This window comes from Mobula birostris, chromosome 3, assembly GCF_030028105.1.
Source record: "Mobula birostris isolate sMobBir1 chromosome 3, sMobBir1.hap1, whole genome shotgun sequence".
NCBI classification, from domain to species: Eukaryota; Metazoa; Chordata; class Chondrichthyes; order Myliobatiformes; family Myliobatidae; genus Mobula; species Mobula birostris.
In genome coordinates, this window is record NC_092372.1 from 59,259,253 (window position 1) to 59,277,688 (window position 18,436).

The 18,436-nt window shown below is 43.2% G+C and overlaps 1 protein-coding gene across 3 annotated transcripts in view; it reads left to right on the forward strand.

The window, feature by feature from the left end:
* The window catches only part of clocka (clock circadian regulator a), a 130,967-nt gene that overhangs the window by 17,852 nt on the left and 94,679 nt on the right, over window positions 1-18,436 (forward strand). For all 3 annotated transcript variants that reach the window (XM_072252689.1, XM_072252691.1, XM_072252690.1), the window contains exons 2-3: window positions 4,616-4,661; window positions 6,306-6,398. In XM_072252689.1, coding sequence (XP_072108790.1) covers window positions 6,358-6,398 — 41 coding nt within the window. In that variant the 5' untranslated portion in view covers window positions 4,616-4,661; window positions 6,306-6,357. The remainder of the gene's footprint in view (window positions 1-4,615; window positions 4,662-6,305; window positions 6,399-18,436) is intronic.

Sequence of the window (18,436 nt, forward strand, 5' to 3'; positions counted from 1 at the left end):
GGAGAGTAAAAAAGTCCATGGTTAGGGTGAGATGCATCCTTGATAATGCTTTTTGCCCTGCCCAGGCAGCGTTTATGGTAGATATTCTCAATGGTGGGCAATTGGGTACCAATAATCTGCTGGACAGTTTTCACCACACGCTGGAGTCCTTTGCAGTCGGATACGGGACAATTGTCATACCACACTGAGATGCAGTTGGTGAGTATGCTCTCAATGGTACAGCGGTAAAAGTCCGTCAGTGTCCTGGGACAGAGGTGAGCTTTCTTGATGCTCTGCAGGAAATAAAAGTGTTGTTGTGCCTTTTTGATCAGGATGAAGGAGTTCAGGGACCAGGTGAGATCCTCGGAAATGTGGACACCAAGGAATTTGAAGCTTGGTACACGCTCCACTACAGTTCCGTTAATGTAGATGGGGACGTGAATGTGGCTCCTAGCATGCCTGAAGTAGACAATGATCTCCTTGGTCTTCTGGGTGTTAAGGGCCAGGTTGTTGTTGGCACACCATGCGGCCAGGTGCTGGACCTTGTCCCTGTAGGCTGTCTTGTCATCCCCTCTGATCAGGCCAACCACCGTAGTGTCGTCTGCGAGCTTGATTATGGAGTTAGAACCATGTACAGGAACGCAGTCATAGGTGAAAAGGGAGTACAGAAGAGGGTTCAGCACACAGCCTTGAGGCACGCCGGTGTTCAGGGTGAGAGTGGAGGAGGAGAGGTTGTTTAACTTAACTGATTGGGGTCTGTTAGTTAGAAAGTCCAAGGTCCAACTGCAGAGGGATGAGCTGATACCAAGCTGGCGAAGTTTGGCGATTAGCTTGGAGGGGATCACAGTATTGAATGCCGAACTAAAGTCAATGAACAGCACTCTGACGTAAGAGTTGGGGCTGTCCAGGTGGGTCAGGGCAGAGTGAAGTGCCATGGAGATGGCGTCCTCTGTTGACCTGTTGGTGCAATAGGCAAATTGATGGGGGTCCAGGGTAGTGAGCAGACAGGATTTCAGATGGGATAGAACCAGTCTCTCAAACCACTTTGCAGTGATGGGGCTGAGTGCAACTGGGCGGAAGTCATTCAGGCTCATGGCAGTGGAATGCTTCGGCACTGGCATGATGGTGGCGATCTTGAAGCTTGTGGGGATAACCGCCTGGGCCAGGGACAGATTAAAAATGTCCATGAAGACCCCGGCCAACTGCCCTGCACAGACTCTGAACACAGGGCCAAGTATTCCACCTGGACCAGCTGCCTTCCAAACATTCACCCTGCTCAGGGTGGCGCAAACATCAGAGGTGGAAAGTGAGAGAGGCAGTTCACCAGGTGGGAGATCCGCTTTGAGGGTGACCTCCTTGTTCTCTCGGTCAAAGCGAGCTTAGAAGTAATTGAGCTCATCAGGGAGGGAAGCGGAGCAGGTAGGCGACACAGTACTAGGTGGCTTAATGACCTGTATGCCATGCCACATGAGCTAGGGGTCCAAGGAGTTGAAATGCTCCTCAATTCTCTGTTTATATATGCGTTTAGCCTGAGAGATTTCCCCTCTTCAGCTTGGCCCTGGCTGAGCTGTAAGCCTTCTGGTCTCCAGAACTGAAGGCTGAATCTCTGGCTTTGAGCAGGAGGTGAACTTCTCTGTTCATCCATGGTTTCTGATTGTGGAAAACTTTTATTTGTTTTTGTAATATTACTGTATCTACACACTTCTTGATGTGCTCAAGGGCAGAGTTGGTATATAAGTCAATGTTAGTCTGAGAGTCTGTGGTGGCATGGGCAGTAAACACACTCCAGTCTGTGTGCTGGAATTGGTGCTGAAGAGCAGAGTCAGCCCCCTCCAGCCAGATCTTAATAGTCTTCATTGTGGGTTTCACACGTTTAATGACCGGGCTATACTTGTGAATCAGAAACAATGAAAGATGGTCGAACTGTCCCCGGTTGGGGAGAGTAGTGGCTTTGTAAGTGTCAGCCACATTTGTGTAGACAAGATCTAAGGTTTTATTTCCCCTTGTGGTGCTTGATACATTTTGGTAAAATCTTGGAAGCACGGTACGTAGGTTACAATGATTAAAGTCCCCAGCGACAATAAAGACTCGGTCTGGATGCAATGTCTGCAGCTTGCTAATAGTGGCACTGGGGTCTTTCATGGCTACTTTAGCGTTAGCATCCGGTGGTACATAAACTGCGACAGCAATGATGCATGTGAACTCTCGTGGTTGATAAAAAGGTCTGCACTTAATAATCAGGTATTCCAGATCAGCAGAGCAATAAGTGTCAGTAATGGTAGAGTTAGTACACCATGATTGATTCACGAAGATGCATAAACCACCTCCCCTACTTTTACCTGTTGCTGTTGTCCCTCTGTCAGCCCTGAAGACCGTGCGCCCTTCCAGTTCCACCACGTTGTTTGGAACATCACTGTTTAGCCACGTCTCCATAAAAAAAAACATGACGTTGCAATCCATAAGCCTTCTTTCTGTGACGGTCCAAGTCCTTAGTTTGTCCAGCTTGTTCGTCAGAGACCGAACATTGGCTAGGTAGCGCTGGCCGGTGTGGATTTAGCCTTAGCCTAGCACACAAACCTCCACGCTTCCCCCTGTCTTTGTTTACGATCTCGACGCCAGTGCCAGGCCCTTCCGGTTGGAGCGAGTTGAATGCAGGTCCGCGGTGTCCTTACTAACTCCGGAGGTAGTTGGTTGAAGTTGAATGGATAGTCCAAAACTGTGTTGGTGCATCGATAGTTAATGTCCAGAAGTGACTGTTTGCTGTAAGTGTAGTTCACATAGCCGAATCGAGTGAACACGCAGGAAACAAGCAGATAAATTAACACTATTTTACGAAATCTGATAAGACACTGAGCCTCGCGATACACACGCGCCACTATCTCCTGAAAATGATGAGATTCATTTTCAGGAGATCCAATAGTTTAAAATAATCGGCACTTTTACGTGTCATATGGCTGTGGTTTGTAGTTAAATGTCCTTTCAAATTTGTAAGATGCTTTCCACAGACTAGGCACAATGGAATAGGACAATTTGGATCACCAGTCCATGTAAAGGTCATTGATAAGCAGCTTTCATTGTAAAGACAGACTTTTTGTGTTTCTATTATTGCACTGGCGCAGTGAAATGACTCCAGTTTGGAGTTGTTTGAAATGACGCTATCTGCAAATTTAATTATAAGCCATATACATTTCTATGCCTTCATCTGTGTAATTAACAAATAAGAAAGGACCTAACAATGACCTCTGCAGCATACTACTAGTTCGGAGGCTCCACTTTGAGAAACAACTGTCAACCACTACCTTCTGCTTCCTGCCTCTGTGCTCATTTTGAATCCCTGTAACTAGTTCTCCCTGGATTCCATGTGGCCTAACATTCCAGACCAGCTTACCATGTTGGATCTTGTCAAAGGCTTTGCTTAAGTCCAAATAGATAATATCCACTGCCTTACCCTCATCTACCTTTTTGGTTACTTCCTCAAAAAATTCTAAAAGGTTTGTCAAGCATGACTTCTGATGCACAAAGCCATGCTGACTCCTCCTGATCAGACTCTTTCTATCCAAATGCTGGTAGATCCAGTCTCTCAGAATTCTCTCAATACCTTCCCCACCACTGATGCCAGGCTGACTGGCCTGTCATTCCCTGGCTTGTCCTTTAATGATACTTTGAGAAGCTGCAATGTTTTTGCACATTAAGGATACAATCGCATATTCTTGAGTAACAGACCAACATACTTTAGTCTTTGGAGACTTTACCAGTGGCTAAAGATAAAACTAATAGCTTCTCAAATATTTCCTTAATTTACTCGCCTCCCTCAATGTCTGAGGATGTACTTGGTGAGACCCTGGCAATTTATCCAGCTTAATGCACTGTAAGGCTGCAACTATCTCCTGCCTGATAGGATGTATGCTGTCCAAAATATCTCCACTTGTTCTTATCTCTTGAGTATCCATGATTTTCTCCTCAGTAAACATCAAGAATTAATTGTTAAAAATCCCACCATCACCTGCAGTTTGAGACATAGGCAGTCTTACTGATCTTTAAGGAGTTCTATTCCCTCCCTTGCCACCCTTTTAATATAGCTATAGAAACTGGGATTTTCTTATCAGATCTATCTTACTTTGTAGTAGTAAGGATACTGGACTCCTTTGTAATTCACGTAATTACTAGATAATGTTGGCAGCAGAATTTGTGCCAGAACAGTAATAATGTGTGGGGCTGCAAACATTGATGTTTTCTGGTATTTAACTTGTTGGTTGCAGATTGATCATACGTTGTAATCACTGCACTGATATTTCAAGGTATTCTTTAATTTTCTCCTTTCCATCTCCACCTTCTCATACCCCACCTCCACCCAAAATGAAAGCAATCTTGACACTTACTTCTAGTTCTTTGAATGGCAGGGATCCATTCTGGAAGATTTGTATCCATAATTTATCCTTTGACTTTGAATTTGATGGTACTTTGAAGAGCTGTAATGTTTTTCCCTATTAAAGACACTAATGAGCATTCTTATTGGAGAAAGTTTTGAGTTCCAAGAGATGAACAATAATGGCTTGTTTTTCAGCTGGTTTAAGGTTTTACTTTTTACACTATATTGTCGATTAAACCTTCACTGATTCCCATTTGTGCTATTTAGGTGAGGAAGAGTCAGAATATGTGGCCAGAGGAAACTTGCCAACCAGGTAAGTGAGGCTGCCATTTTGTAGCTGGGGTTCATTGAACATAGAGTATTACAGCAGAGAGACAGGTCCTTCTGCGCCATGACACAATACAGTATTACTAACTGAACTAATTAAGTTAAGGAGACCAAATTTAACTAGTCCCTTATGCCTGCATATCCCTCCATTCTCTGTATAGTAAAGTGCCTATCCAGGAGCCACTTAAACACCTCTTTCATATCTACCTTCATCGGCATCACTGACAATACGTGAATGAGCTACGTTTTACTTTTCTACTCTGGCATTTTTTGTGATTAAGTTATTCTGTAATATTATTCAACAGATCAGTATTCCTCAATGGTGGAAGTTTCTAGAGGAAATTTTGAAGGGTGGGATATACTCACATATTGGAAGACAGTCTGGTTTAGAAGGTGTCAAAAAGGCTCTGCATGGAAAGTTGTGCTTGATAGAGCTTTTAGATTAGAGGTGGTCTTGATCAGTTAGGGAATTGGACTGTAGATCTCAATGCTCATAAGTGTGAGGTGATGTAATTTGGAAAGTTAAACCAGCGTAGAACTTGCAATATGAATAGTAGGGCACTGGAGAGTGTGAATAGGGGTACAGGAATACATAGCTTGCTGAAAGTGGTGTCACAAATAGGACAATGAAACAGGTATTGCACTTTGATCTTTATCAGTCAGGTTACTTGAGTACAGGAGTTGGAACATTATTTTGAGGTTGTACAAGTCGTTGGTGAGGCCACACTTGGAGTTGAAGGCCACATTATTATAGGAAAAATGTGGTTAAACTAGAAAGAGTGCAGAGAAGATTTACTAGGTGTTGCCAGGGTTAAAAAGCTTAAGTTATAAGGAGAGACTTTATTCCTTGGAATGTAGGAGAATGAGGGCCAACCTTATAAAAATATCTAAAATTATGAGAGGCATAGATAGTAGATGGTAACACTCTTTTCCCCAGGGAAAAGGTGCCCAGAACTAGGGGGCAGAGGATTAGGTTGTGAGGAGAAACACTTAAAATAGACTTGATGGGCAACTTGTTTCCACGCAAGGGTGGTGAGCATGTGGAATGAGTTGCCAGAAGAAGTGGTTAAGGCAGATACAACAGTGTCATTTAAACAGCAGTTAGATAGATACATGGGAGGGATATGGGCAGCTCGGTGGGCACCGTGGTCAACGTGGACTCGTTGGGCCAAAGGTCCTGTATTCATTTTATGTTTTCTCTGTGACTCCTATATCAAGATCATTGTAAAGGATATTTTTAAAGGCTAGTTTTGAGGTAACGAGGGCAATGTAGGAGCTACAGATAGAGTCGACGATGGCTAATGGGGTAAACTGGTGGCTAGGCAGTGAGTTGCACAAAGCTTTATCTGGTGGGGCTTTTACATGTTTCCGAAGCATTGACTGAAAGATCTGAATATCATTCTAGATATTTATTCTCTACTTTGAACAGTCATGGGTCAAAGGTTCATAGGAGTCTAGGGATACTGCACTAAAGGAAATCTTAACAGTTTTTTAAAGTGATTTTCCCAATCTTAAAAAAAAGTAGCTCTGGGCAATTTATTATAATTTTCAGAGTAGTCCATGTCGTTGTTGCAATGTTTTTCAGTAGTAGTTTAACATTTTTTTAAAATTATGGTTTTTATCCTTCTAGTTAATTGGCCTGCTATCTCATGTAAGATGAAGTATTTCTGCTTCCCTCGACTATGGTAATTGGGAGCAAAATGAATTCAAGATGTGCTGACAGGTAGAGTTTTGTATTATTTTTTAAAAGTTTGAAGTATATTTTACATTGGGTAAAATTAACTAGTGATATTTCATATGATGGACTTCTGAATTTGTGTTTCCGTTCCTTTAACTACCTTATTTAGTTTTATTTTCTAAATGTTGCTTTTATTAAATATACAATACCACTTTTTTTCTGGCCAATATGTAATTTGGCTGTTCTTCAGCTTTATTGATTTCAATTTGTTGTTTGTTACAATCTTATAATTTGTTGCTGTCCACCTTGTTCTTAAGTGTTCTTTTGAATTTGGCACGCGTTTGACCTGAGATTTTGCTTCCAAAGTCAAATTTGTGAATCTTAAATTATAAATACCAGTGGTTTCTGCATTGATCCTTTTGGGGTTGTACCTTTTTCCTTTAGCTCTACTCTATATTCTGTCTTCAGTCAACTGGTTGTTCATTCTTCAAATAATTCACCAACTCAGATTGATGTTACACTCTTGAACTGAACCAGAGGTAAAAAAGGTCAGAATGAAATTAGGGCTACTCAGACTAGTCACAATATAAACCACAGATTTGGATAACAAAATTGAAAAAACTCATAAATAACTCTTTGAATATCCTCCTCAAACCTTGCCTCCTCTGCATGCACTACCCTCTACTCTCTCTGCACCAATCCCAACTTTACTATCAAACCCATAGACAAAGGGGCTGCTGTTGTATTGCGGCGGACTGACCTCTGCCTTGCTGAGGCCAAGTGGCAACATTTGAGACCCCTCCTCTTACCTACCTCTTGTAAAGGACCACACTCTGGGCTATCAGAAAATTGTCTCTGACACCATCACTAACCTCATCAACTCTAGAGAACTTGCATCCACACTTCACACTGCTCATTTCTGCCTCCTATCCAAGATTCATAAACCTGACTGTCCAGTTCGGCCCATTGTCTCTGCCTGCTGCTGTCCCACTGAACTCGTGCCTGCATACCTTGGCTCCATTCTGTTACTCTTGGTTCATTCCCTTCCCACCTATATCCGTGCCACTTCTCATGCTCTTGATCTCCTCAACAACTTTCAATTCCCTGGCCCTGACAGTTTCATTTTCACCATAAATGTCCAGTCCCTTTACACTTCAATCCCTCATCACCAAGACCTTAAATCTCTCCACTTCTTTCTCAACAAAAGATCCAATCAGTTCCCCTCTATCACCACCCTCCTCTGTCTGGCAGAATTGGTCCTCGCCCTCAACAATTTCTCCTTTGGTTCCTCCAACTTTCTCCAGTCTCCAGGGGTAGCCATGAGCCCCAAATATGGCTGGCTTTTCATTGGCTACATAGAACAATCTATGTTCCAGGCCTTCCCTGGTAATGCTCCCCAACTCTTCGTGCGTTACATTAATGACTGAGTTGGTGCTGCTTCATGCACTCGAGCTGAGCTCATCAACTTGATCAACTTCCACCCTGCCCTTAAATTCACTTAGTCCATTTCTGATACCTCTTTTCCCCTTTGTCAATCTCTCTGTCTCTGGAGACAAACTATCTACCAACAGCTTTTATAAACCTACCAATTCCTATGCTTATCTTGATGATCCCTCTTCCCAACCTGTCTCCTGTAAAAATACCATTCTTTTTTTCACAGATCCTTCGTCTCTGCCGGATCTATTCCCAGAATAAGGCTTTCCTTTACAGAATATCAGAGGTGTCCTCCTTCTAAGAATGGGTTTTCTTTCCTCCACCATTGATGTTGTACTTGCCTGCATTCCTCCATTTCCCAGATATCTGTCCTTACCCCATTTTTCCACCACTTAACAGGGATAGAGTTCCACTTTTCCTCATCTACCACTCCTCAAGCCTTAGTATCCAGCACGTGCATTTTCCAAAACTTTCGCTATCTTCAGTGGGACCCTATCACCAAATGTGTCTTAACCTTTCCCCACCCCCATCTTACTCTTTGCTTTCCGCAGGATCTCTGATGTATGGTTTGTTTTTGGACAGTACAGGTGTCCCCCGCTTTTGGAACGTTCGCTTTAGGAAACCTCACTGTTACGAAAGACCTACATTGGTTCCCCATTTTCCCTAACAGAAGGTGTTTTCACTGTTACGAAAAAAATCAGCGCGCGATAAAAGGCAGCGCGCGCCCCGAGCAGCAGCTCTCTCCTGGATTCGGAACAACATTCTCGCCGGCATTGCTTTAACACGTGCCTGTGAGCAGCCGTTAGCAAGATGAGTTCTAAGGTGTCAGAAAAGCCTGAAAGAGCTCGTAAGGGTGTTACACGTAGCGTAAAACTAGACATGATTAAGCATTTCGATCGTGGTGAACGAAGTAAGGACAATCTGAGTTTGGCTTGTGGAAGCTGGCGAAGATGATGTTGAAGAGGTTTTAGCATCCCATGACCAAGAACTGATAGATGAAGAGCTGATGCAATTGGAAGAGGAAAGGATAACAATCAAAACCGAATGCAGTAGCGAACTGAACGTGAAGCAACTGCGTGAGATTTTCGCTGCAATGATAAAGTACGACTTTAATTTTGAAAGGGTACGTAGGTTTAGGGGATATTTGCAGGATGGTTTGAGTGCTTACAAAGAACTGTATGATAGAAAAATGCGCGAGGCTTAGCAGTCAAGCAAGCCTTCCACATCAGCCATAGCAGACTATAAACCTTGACCTTCGACATCGAGGCGGGCAGTCATCGGAGAAGATGAGCTGCCTGCTCTAATGGAAACAGACGACGACGTGATGACACCCCAGTGTCCCACCACCCCAACCCCCAGGCCGCGGACAGCTACTGATTCGCGGAGAATGCAGCGGTAGCCGGGAGGCACACAGCACATCTTTAAGAAAAAAAAAACCGAAATAAACATCCACTAAGGCCACCTCCAACGGGATCCCACCACTAAGCACTTCTTTCCCTCCCCCCCCCCCCCCCTTCTCTGCATTCCGCAGGGATCGCTCCCTATGCAACTCCCTTGTCCATCCCTCCCCACTGATCTCCCTCCTGGCACTTATCCGTGTAAGTGGGACAAGTGCTACACATGCCCTTACACTTCCTCCCTTACCACCATTCAGGGCCCCAAACAGTCCTTCCAGGTGAGGCAATACTTCACCTGTGAGTCGGCTGGGGTGATATACTGCGTCCGGTGCTCCCGATGTGGCCTTTTATATATTGGTGAGACCCAACGCAGACTGGGAGACCGCTTTGCTGAACATCTGCGCTCTGTCCGCCAGAGAAAGCAGGATCTCCCAGTGGCCACACATTTTAATTCCACATCCCATTCCCATTCTGACATGTCTGTCCACGGCCTCCTCTACTGTAAAGATGAAGCCACACTCAGGTTGGAGGAACAACACCTTGTATTCCGTCTGGGTAGCCTCCAACCTGATGGCATGAACATCGACTTCTCTAACTTCCGCTAATGCCCCACCTCCCCCTCGTACCCCATCTGTTACTTATTTTTATACACACATTCTTTCTCTCACTCTCCTTTTTCTCCCTCTGTCCCTCTGAATATACTCCTTGCCCATCCTCTGGGTTTCCCCCCCCCCCCGTCTTTCTTTCTGGACCTCCTGAACCATGATCCTCTCGTATCCCCTTTTGCCTATCACCTGTCCAGCTCTTGGCTCCATCCCTCCCCCGCCTGTCTTCTCCTATCATTTTGGATCTCCCCCTCCCCCTCCAACTTTCAAGTCTCTTACTAACTCTTCCTTCAGTTAGTCCTGACGAAGGGTCTCGGCCTGAAACGTCGACTGCACCTCTTCCTAGAGATGCTGCCTGGCCTGCTGCGTTCACCAGCAACTTTTATGTGTGTTGCTTAAATTTCCAGCATCTGCAGAATTCCTGTTGTTTGATGCTAATTAATTAGGTGCCACCCGACTTGTAATTGTCGGCCCAGATCGGTGCCGATTGTATTGCCTCTGATCTGGTCTGACAATTACATATTGGGCGGCACCTAATTAATTAGCATGTTTATTTTGGCTTTTTTCTTAAAGATGTGCTGTGTGCCTCCCGGCTACCGCTGCATGCTTCGCGGATCGGTATCGGTTTGCTGCCTGGAGGGTGGGGGCCACTGCACCACCCCAACCTGCGACGACTCAGCCTAACACACCATCATCAGTGTGCTGTGCTCTGTCTTCCCGATTCCCATAAGTGATACTACACTGTACATACATTATTTCTACTTTATACAGGCTGTGTATTTTTACGTGTTATTTGGTATGATTTAGCAGCTTCATAGTTTAAGGGTTACTGGAGAGAATGTTTTTGACAACAGCGCTTGCGTGAGATTTTCTGCCGACGGCGCTTGCGTGAGATTTTCGCTGCGGAGAACAGTGCAGGCAATGATTGTGGAAAAGTATTTCTACTTTATATAGGCTGTGTATTTATCATATCATTCCTGCTTTTACTGTATATTACTGTTATTTTAGGTTTTATGTGTTATTTGGCAATGATTTGGTAGGTTATTTTTGGGGCTGCGAATGCTCACAAAATTTTCCCATATAAATAAATGGTAATTGCCTCTTCGCTTTACAACGAACCGTTTCATAGGAACGCTGTACCTTCGGATGGCAGGGGAAACTTGTACTAGACATGGTTTATTGATATTTTTTAACTGCAACCCCATTTGTCAATAATGTTACTGTTTTGTTCTCTGAAGTTGTAGGCACAGCACCTACCTAAAAATTAACTACTTTTTCCAGTCAGGTCCTCTAGTCATTGCCATGCATATAACTTCATTTTGGTTATGATTCCCAAATTTGTTCCATATCTCTCCGCATCCCTTCCACATTGAAGACCATTTTAAAAGGGAATTTATGTTTTGTAACTTCAAAACATTAAACTAATTCAAGGGAGGACATGGAAATCTGGGAATGCGGGTTTAACTTTATACTTAAGTGAGAGCGAGGCGCATGTATCATGTGGTAGTGTCATGACATATGCAATTTGTGTGTGTGTATGTGAGTATATACAGGTTTCCCCCGCCATCCGAAGGTAGAGCGTTCCTATGAAGCAGTTTGTAAGCTGGAATGTTATAAAGCGAAGAAGCAATTACCATTTATTTATATGGGAAAATTTTGTGTGCGTTCGCAGACCCAGAAATAACCTACCAAATCATTGCCAAATAACACATAAAACCTAAATTAACAGTTACATGTCGGAAAAGCAGGAATGATAAATACACAGCCTATATAAAGTAGAAATACTTTTCCACAATCATTGCCTGAACTGTTCTCCGTAGCGAAAATCTCACGCAAGCGCCGTCGGCAAAAACATGGCGCAAGCGTTCTCCGGTAACCTTTAAGCTATGAAGCTGCCAAATCATACCAAATAACACGTAAAAATACACAGCCGATATAAAGTAGAAATAAAGTATATACAGTGTAGTATCACTTACAGGATCAGGAAGACAGTGCAGAGCACACTGATGATGGTGTGTTAGGCTGAGGCTCCTGTAGTGCCTATCGGATGGGAAGAGAGTAAAAAGTCCATGGTTAGGGTGAGATGCATCCCTGATAATGCTTTTCGCCCTGCCCAGGCAGCGTTTATGGTAGACATTCTCAATGGTGGGCAATTGGGTGCCGATAATCAGCTGGGCAGTTTTCACCACATGCTGGAGTGCTTTGCGGTCCGATATGGGACAACTGCCATACCACACTGAGATGCAGTTGGTGAGTATGCTCTCAATGGTACAGCAGTAAAAGTCCGTCAGTATCCTGGGACAGAGGTGAGCTTTCTTCATGCTCCGCAGGAAATAAAGGCACTGTTGTGCCATTTTGATCAGGATGGAGGAGCTCAGACAATCGCTTCAATTCAACCACATATATTGAAATGGACTCCCCTTCCTTTTGATTCTGCTTATGAAACCTCAAGCATTCTGCAATCAACAAAGCCTTTGGTTCTAAACGCTCCTGCATCACGTTCACAATACCAGCAAAGTATTGGTTGGAGCTCTTAATCTTTGAAGCAAACTGTATACCTTTAAACCCAATGCACCCATCAAAATTGGTAGTTGTTTCACATTGGCTATTTCATTTGCTTCAAAATAATGTTCAATTAGCTCTGTATATATGAGCCAGTTACCATTGTGTAATCAAAGCATCAATCTTTCTGATATAGCCAGTTATTAATGTTTTTTTACGATTATATCACTCAGTACTCAGTCTTTGAGAACCCGTGAATTCTTCTGTTTTCCGACTTTTTAAAAAAAGATTTTGATCGTCTCTATAATGCTAGGTGGAGTTTTTTTTTAACTTGCTGCATTTTGTTTTAGTTTGAGCGTCTCGCTGCACTTCAACAGGTCGATAGCCGTCTTGGGTTCTTTTTAAAAATACCTCATTAATATTATGTTTTGTAACTTCAAAGGCAGACATGGGAGTGTGGGAATGTGGGCCCAACTCTGTGCTTACTTTAAAAAAAGGTATGCATGTATGGCATGGTATTGTGATGATGTATACAATGATATAACCTAAAATGAATTTTTAAACCAAAGTATTTTAATGCCTTTATATATACAAGATTACTCAAATATTAAGGAAATATTAAATACACAACAGAATATTTTTAGTATTAGCTCCATTATTTTACTAATCTTTGACTAATATTAGTAAATCTATTTCCTATTCTTGATGATATCTGGTGCTGTTTGTGTCTTTTTTTGTGAAGACAAAGTATTTCCTAATATCAATGCCATTTCCTTCCTCGTCACCAGCTTCCAGTATATTTTAAATTTTAGACCGTTCTCTTCAGAGATGTAAGAAATGATGTAAATGTTTTGGAGGGCACAATGTTGCATCAAATAGAACTGCTAACCAGCTCCAGTGAGCTGTATTTGATTTTGACCTCCAGTGCCGTGTGGAGTTTACATGTCATCCCAACGGCTATGTGAATTTCTGAGCGCTGTAGTTTTCACTCAAGTAGTAAAGACTTGTTGGTGGGTATATGTTAAATGAGTATGATAAAATACACCTAATGTAGATGGAGGTGTAAGGAAAATCAAAAAGCAGCTGATGGCCATGCGATGGAGTAGGTTGCAGGAAAATGGGGAAATGCATTTGATAAGATTGCTCTCAGAGCTGTCATAAACTTGATAGACTGAATATATCATTAAGACATGAGGACAGCAATATATCTTTTTTGTAATTTATTTTTTATTGAATTTCATCATCAAACAAACATTTCCATAAGATGTATTTCAGATACTGTACATATATATCATATAATCATATTTGTCACAAATCTCCACAGAATATTTATCTGAAGTATACTCTTATAGAAAGAGGAAAGAAAGAACAATCGAAAGAAGAAAACTATGTACAGAGTAGGGAGTGATTTTTTTTAACAACATATTCATTGATGGTGAGAATAAAATCAGGCCTATAAGATGTTATGTAGTTAAACTATTTTTTCCAGTATGAATAGAATTGTTCCAACTGGGGTCTCTAGATGTCCCTGGGCTGGGCTGGGCTGGAAGAAAAGTCTAGCTGTGGGGGATATCCCCTCCTACCTGTGGGTTGAGGGCCCCCGCTGCAGTACCTGTAAAAGTAAGTTTTAAAAAAAACTATGTCCATTACACAGAAATGATTTCCCTGTGTATTCCTCCCATGTTTAAGAATTAGGAGTAGGCCATTTAGAATGGAGTTGAGGAAAAACTTTTTCACCCAGAGAGTGGTGGATATATGGAATGCTCTATCCCAGAAGGCTGTGGAGGCCAAGTCTCTGGATGCTTTCAAAAAAGAGATGGATAGGGCTCTTAAAGATAGCGGAATCAAAGGTTATGGGGATAAGGCAGGAATTGGATACTGATTGTGGATGATCAGCCATGATCACAGTGAATGGTGGTGCTGGCTCAAAGGGCCGAATAGCCTACTCCTGCACCTATTGTCTATTGTATATATTCTCATTTAGGTGTGGAAAAAGGAATGAGTAAATGATTTTTTAAAAAAAATTGAGTAATATAAAATCCACATTATAACACGTATTTCTCGAGATAGGTATATCATCGTCTCCTATTTTTGCTTCCGTTTAGTTTATCAACACTCTTAAAGTTAGCCAAACCTTATGGTTCTTCTGGAGGAGGTGAGGGCTGCCCTTGGAGAACTGACAGTTTCTTCCTAAAGTTCTTCTCTCGCCCTGTTCCTATCTCCTGCTTTCTAGGTTCTCTTACTATTTCCCAAGCAGTTTGGGATAACTGCTCAGCCAGAGTTTCCCCTGGTTTGACCACGCTAATGGGCAGTCCTCTGTTCTTCATGTCTGTAGTCGCCTCTTCCACTGTCTGATATAGTTGTATCCTTTGGTAAAATACCCTCAGTTTAGCAGGGTATGGAGTTTGGAATTTAATCTTTTCTTGCTTTAATATTGGTTTCGCTTCGGAATATTCCTTCCATTTCTGTAGGACGGCCAGGGGGTAATCGTGATCGAAGTATATTAACTTCCCGTTCCAAAACACCCTCTTCTTAACCCAGGCCCTTCATAGAATCTCCGCCTTGCTCTTGAATCGAAGGAATCTAAGAACAATGGAGCGCGGTTTACCTTCTCTGTCTCCGGGAGACTGCTGGACAAGTGAACGGTGCGCCCTTTCAGTTTCAATCTCCGTAGTCTGAGGAATCTCCAGCGCTTCCTGCAGCAGCTTGTCTACAAAGTCCATCATCGACAATCCCTCCGCTCCTTCGGGAACATTATAAATCCTGATATTTTTCCATCGCGATTTTCCCTCCTGGTCAAACAATTTACTTTCCTGTTGATTTAATATTTTTATCGTCTTACTTAGTATCTGTTCCACGTTTTGCACACGATTTCCATCTTCTCAATTCGAGTCTCTGCCACTGCTATTTTCTCATTGACGTTGGCGAGCTCTGACTTTATATCATTGAGTTGCTGCTTTATATCTTTTTGGACTTCCCTTATCTCTTCCAAAATCCTTATCATATTTGCTACTTCGCCTGCACTAGGCCCAGCGTCGGCCTCGCCACCACGCGCACATGTAGGAGAGCTGCGTGCTGTACCTCTCTCTTCTATAGGCTCCGCAGTGGTGCTTTTTTTTTATCTCCATTCTTTCTCCCCATTCTTGCCCCCCTTATCAATTCAGATATTTTCGAAAGATCTTATATTTGATGGATTTACGGGGCAAATCCATCAAATACAGGTGTCCCCCGCTTTTCGAATGTTCGCTTTACGAAATCTCACTGTTACGAAAGACCTACATTAGCACCCTGTTTTCGCTTTCAGAAGGTGTTTTCACTGTTACGAAAAAAGCAGCGCGCGCGCCTCGAGCAGCCGCTTTCCCTGGATTCGGAACTGCATTCTCACCAGCATTGCTTTAACACATGCCTGTGAGTAGTCATTTGCAAGATGAGTTCTATAGTATTGGAAAAGCCTAAAAGAGCTCGTAAGGGTGTTACACTTAGCGTAAAACTAGACATGATTAAGTGTTTCGATCGTGGTGAACGAAGGAAGGACAAAGTGAGTTTGGCATGTGGAAGCTGACGAACATGATGTTGAAGAGGTTTTGGCATCCCATGACCAAGAACTGACAGATGAAGAGCTGATGCAATTGGAAGAAAAAAGGATAACAATCGAAACCGAATGAGTAATGATAAAGTACGACTTTAATTTTGAAAGGGTACGTCAGTTTAGGGGATATTTGCAGGATGGTGTGAGTCCTTACAAAGAACTGTGTGATAGAAAAATGCGCAAGGCTCAGCAGTTAAGCAAGCCTTCCACAGCAGACGACGAACCTTGACCTTCGACATCGAGGCAGGCAGAGATAGAAGATGACCTGCCTGCCCTAATGGAAACAGATGATGACGAGATGACACCCCAGTGTCCCACCAACCCAACCCCCAGGCCACGGACAGATACCGATTCGCTGAGAATGCAGCGGTAGCTGGGAGGCACACAGCACATCTTTAAGAAAAGAGCCGAAATAGACATGCTAATTAATTAGGTGCCACCCGACACGTAATTGTCGGCCCAGATCAGAGACGACGCAATCGGAAATCGGCACTGATCTGGGCAGACAATTACGTGCCGGGTGGCACCTAATTAATTAGCATGTTTATTTCGGCTTTTTTCTTAAAGATGTGCTGTGTACCTCCCGGCTACCGCTGCACCCCTGCGTACTTCGCGGATTGGTATCGGTTGGTGGCCTGGAGGGTGGGGGCCACTGCACCACCCAAACTGCAACGACTCAGCCTAACACACCATCATCAGTGTGCTCTGCGCTGTCTTCCCGATTCCGGTAAGTGATACTACACTGTACATACATTATTTCTACTTTATACAGGCTGTGTATTTTTACGTGTTATTTGGTATGATTTGGCAGCTTCATAGCTTAAAGGTTACTGGAGAGCACTTGCGCTGTGTATTTGCTGACAGCGCTTGCGCTGTGTTTTTTTTGCCGACGGCGCTTGCGTGAGATTTTCGCTTCGGAGAACAGTGCAGTAATGATTGTGGAAAAATATTTCTACTTTATATAGGCTGTGTATTTATCATATCATTCCTGCTTTTACTATATGTTACTGTTATTTTAGGTTTTATGTGTTATTTGGCATGATTTGGTAGGTTATTTTGCGAACGCTCACAAAATTTTCCCATATAAATGGTAATTGCTTCTTCGTTTTATGACATTTCGGCTTATGAACCGTTTTATAGATACGCTGTACCTTCGGATAGTGGGGGAAACCTGTATAAGATATCAAATAGCGATGCATGCATTACTAAATGACAATAAAAGAGGACTGCGTGTCCTCATAATTAATCTAATCTAATCTAAGTATGTGTTTTTCTGGAGGAGCTGTTGATTTAAACTGCCATTCTGAATGATGACGTCACTGGAACCCTGGACAGCAATATATCTTTATAATGTTATTTATCTTTATTTAAAATTCAAGATGCAAATTTTTGACAATATTTCATTTTGTGATAATTTGGTGATTTTATTTTTCCCCAGGGAATCTTTTAAAATTCTAAATAAATTTGTCCATTTTACATTGACCTACATTTAAAATGATCATGCAAACACAAGAAAATCTGCAGATGCTGGAAATTCAAGCAACACATACAAAATGCTGGTGGAACTCAGCAGGCCAGGCAGCATCTATAGGAAGAAGTACTGTTGACGTTTTGTCAGGACTAACGGGAAAAAGAGATAGTAAGAGATTTGAAAGAGTTGGGGGGGGGGGGGGAGACCCGAAATGATAGGAGGAAACAGGAGGGGGAGTGATGAAGCTAAGAGCTGGGAAGTTGATTTGCAAAAGGGATACAAGGCTGGAGAAGGGGGAGTATGATGGGACAGAAGGCCTTGGAAGAAAGAGAGGGGGAGGGGAGCACCAGAGCAAGATGGAGAACAGGCAAGGAGTTATTGTGAGAGGAAAAGGGGAAAAAAAAAATTAGAAATTCAGAATGGCATAAGAAGGGGAGGAGAGCCATTAACGGAAGTTAGAGAAATCAGTGTTCATGCCATCAGGTTGGCGGCTACCCAGACGGAATATAAGGTGTTGTTCCTCCAACCTGAGTGTTGCTTCATCTCGACAGTAGAGGAGGCCATGAATTGACATATCAGAATGGGAATGGGATGTGGAATTAAAATGTGTGGTCACTGGGAGATCCTGATTCCTCTGGCGGACAGCGGGTAGGTGTTCAGTGAAGTGCTCTCCCAGTCTGCGTCGGGTCTCGCCAATATATAGAAGGCCACATCAGGAGCACCAGACGCAGTATATCACACCAGCAGACTCACAGGTGAAGTGTCGCCTCACCTGGAAGGACTGTCTGGGGCCCTGAATTGTGGTGAGGGAGGAAGTGTAAGGGCATGTGTAGCACTTGTTCTGCTTACAAGGATAAGTACCAGGAGGGAGATCAGTGGGAAGGGATGCGGGGGGACGAATGGACAAGGGAGTCGCGTAGGGAGTGATCCCTGCGGAAAGCATAAAATTGGGGGGAGGGAAAGATGTGATTGGTGCTGGGATCCTGTTGGAGATGGCAGAAGTAATGGAGAATTATGTGTTGTACATGGAGGCTGGTGGGGTCATAGGTGAGGACAAGAGGAACCCTATCCCTAGTGGGGTGACG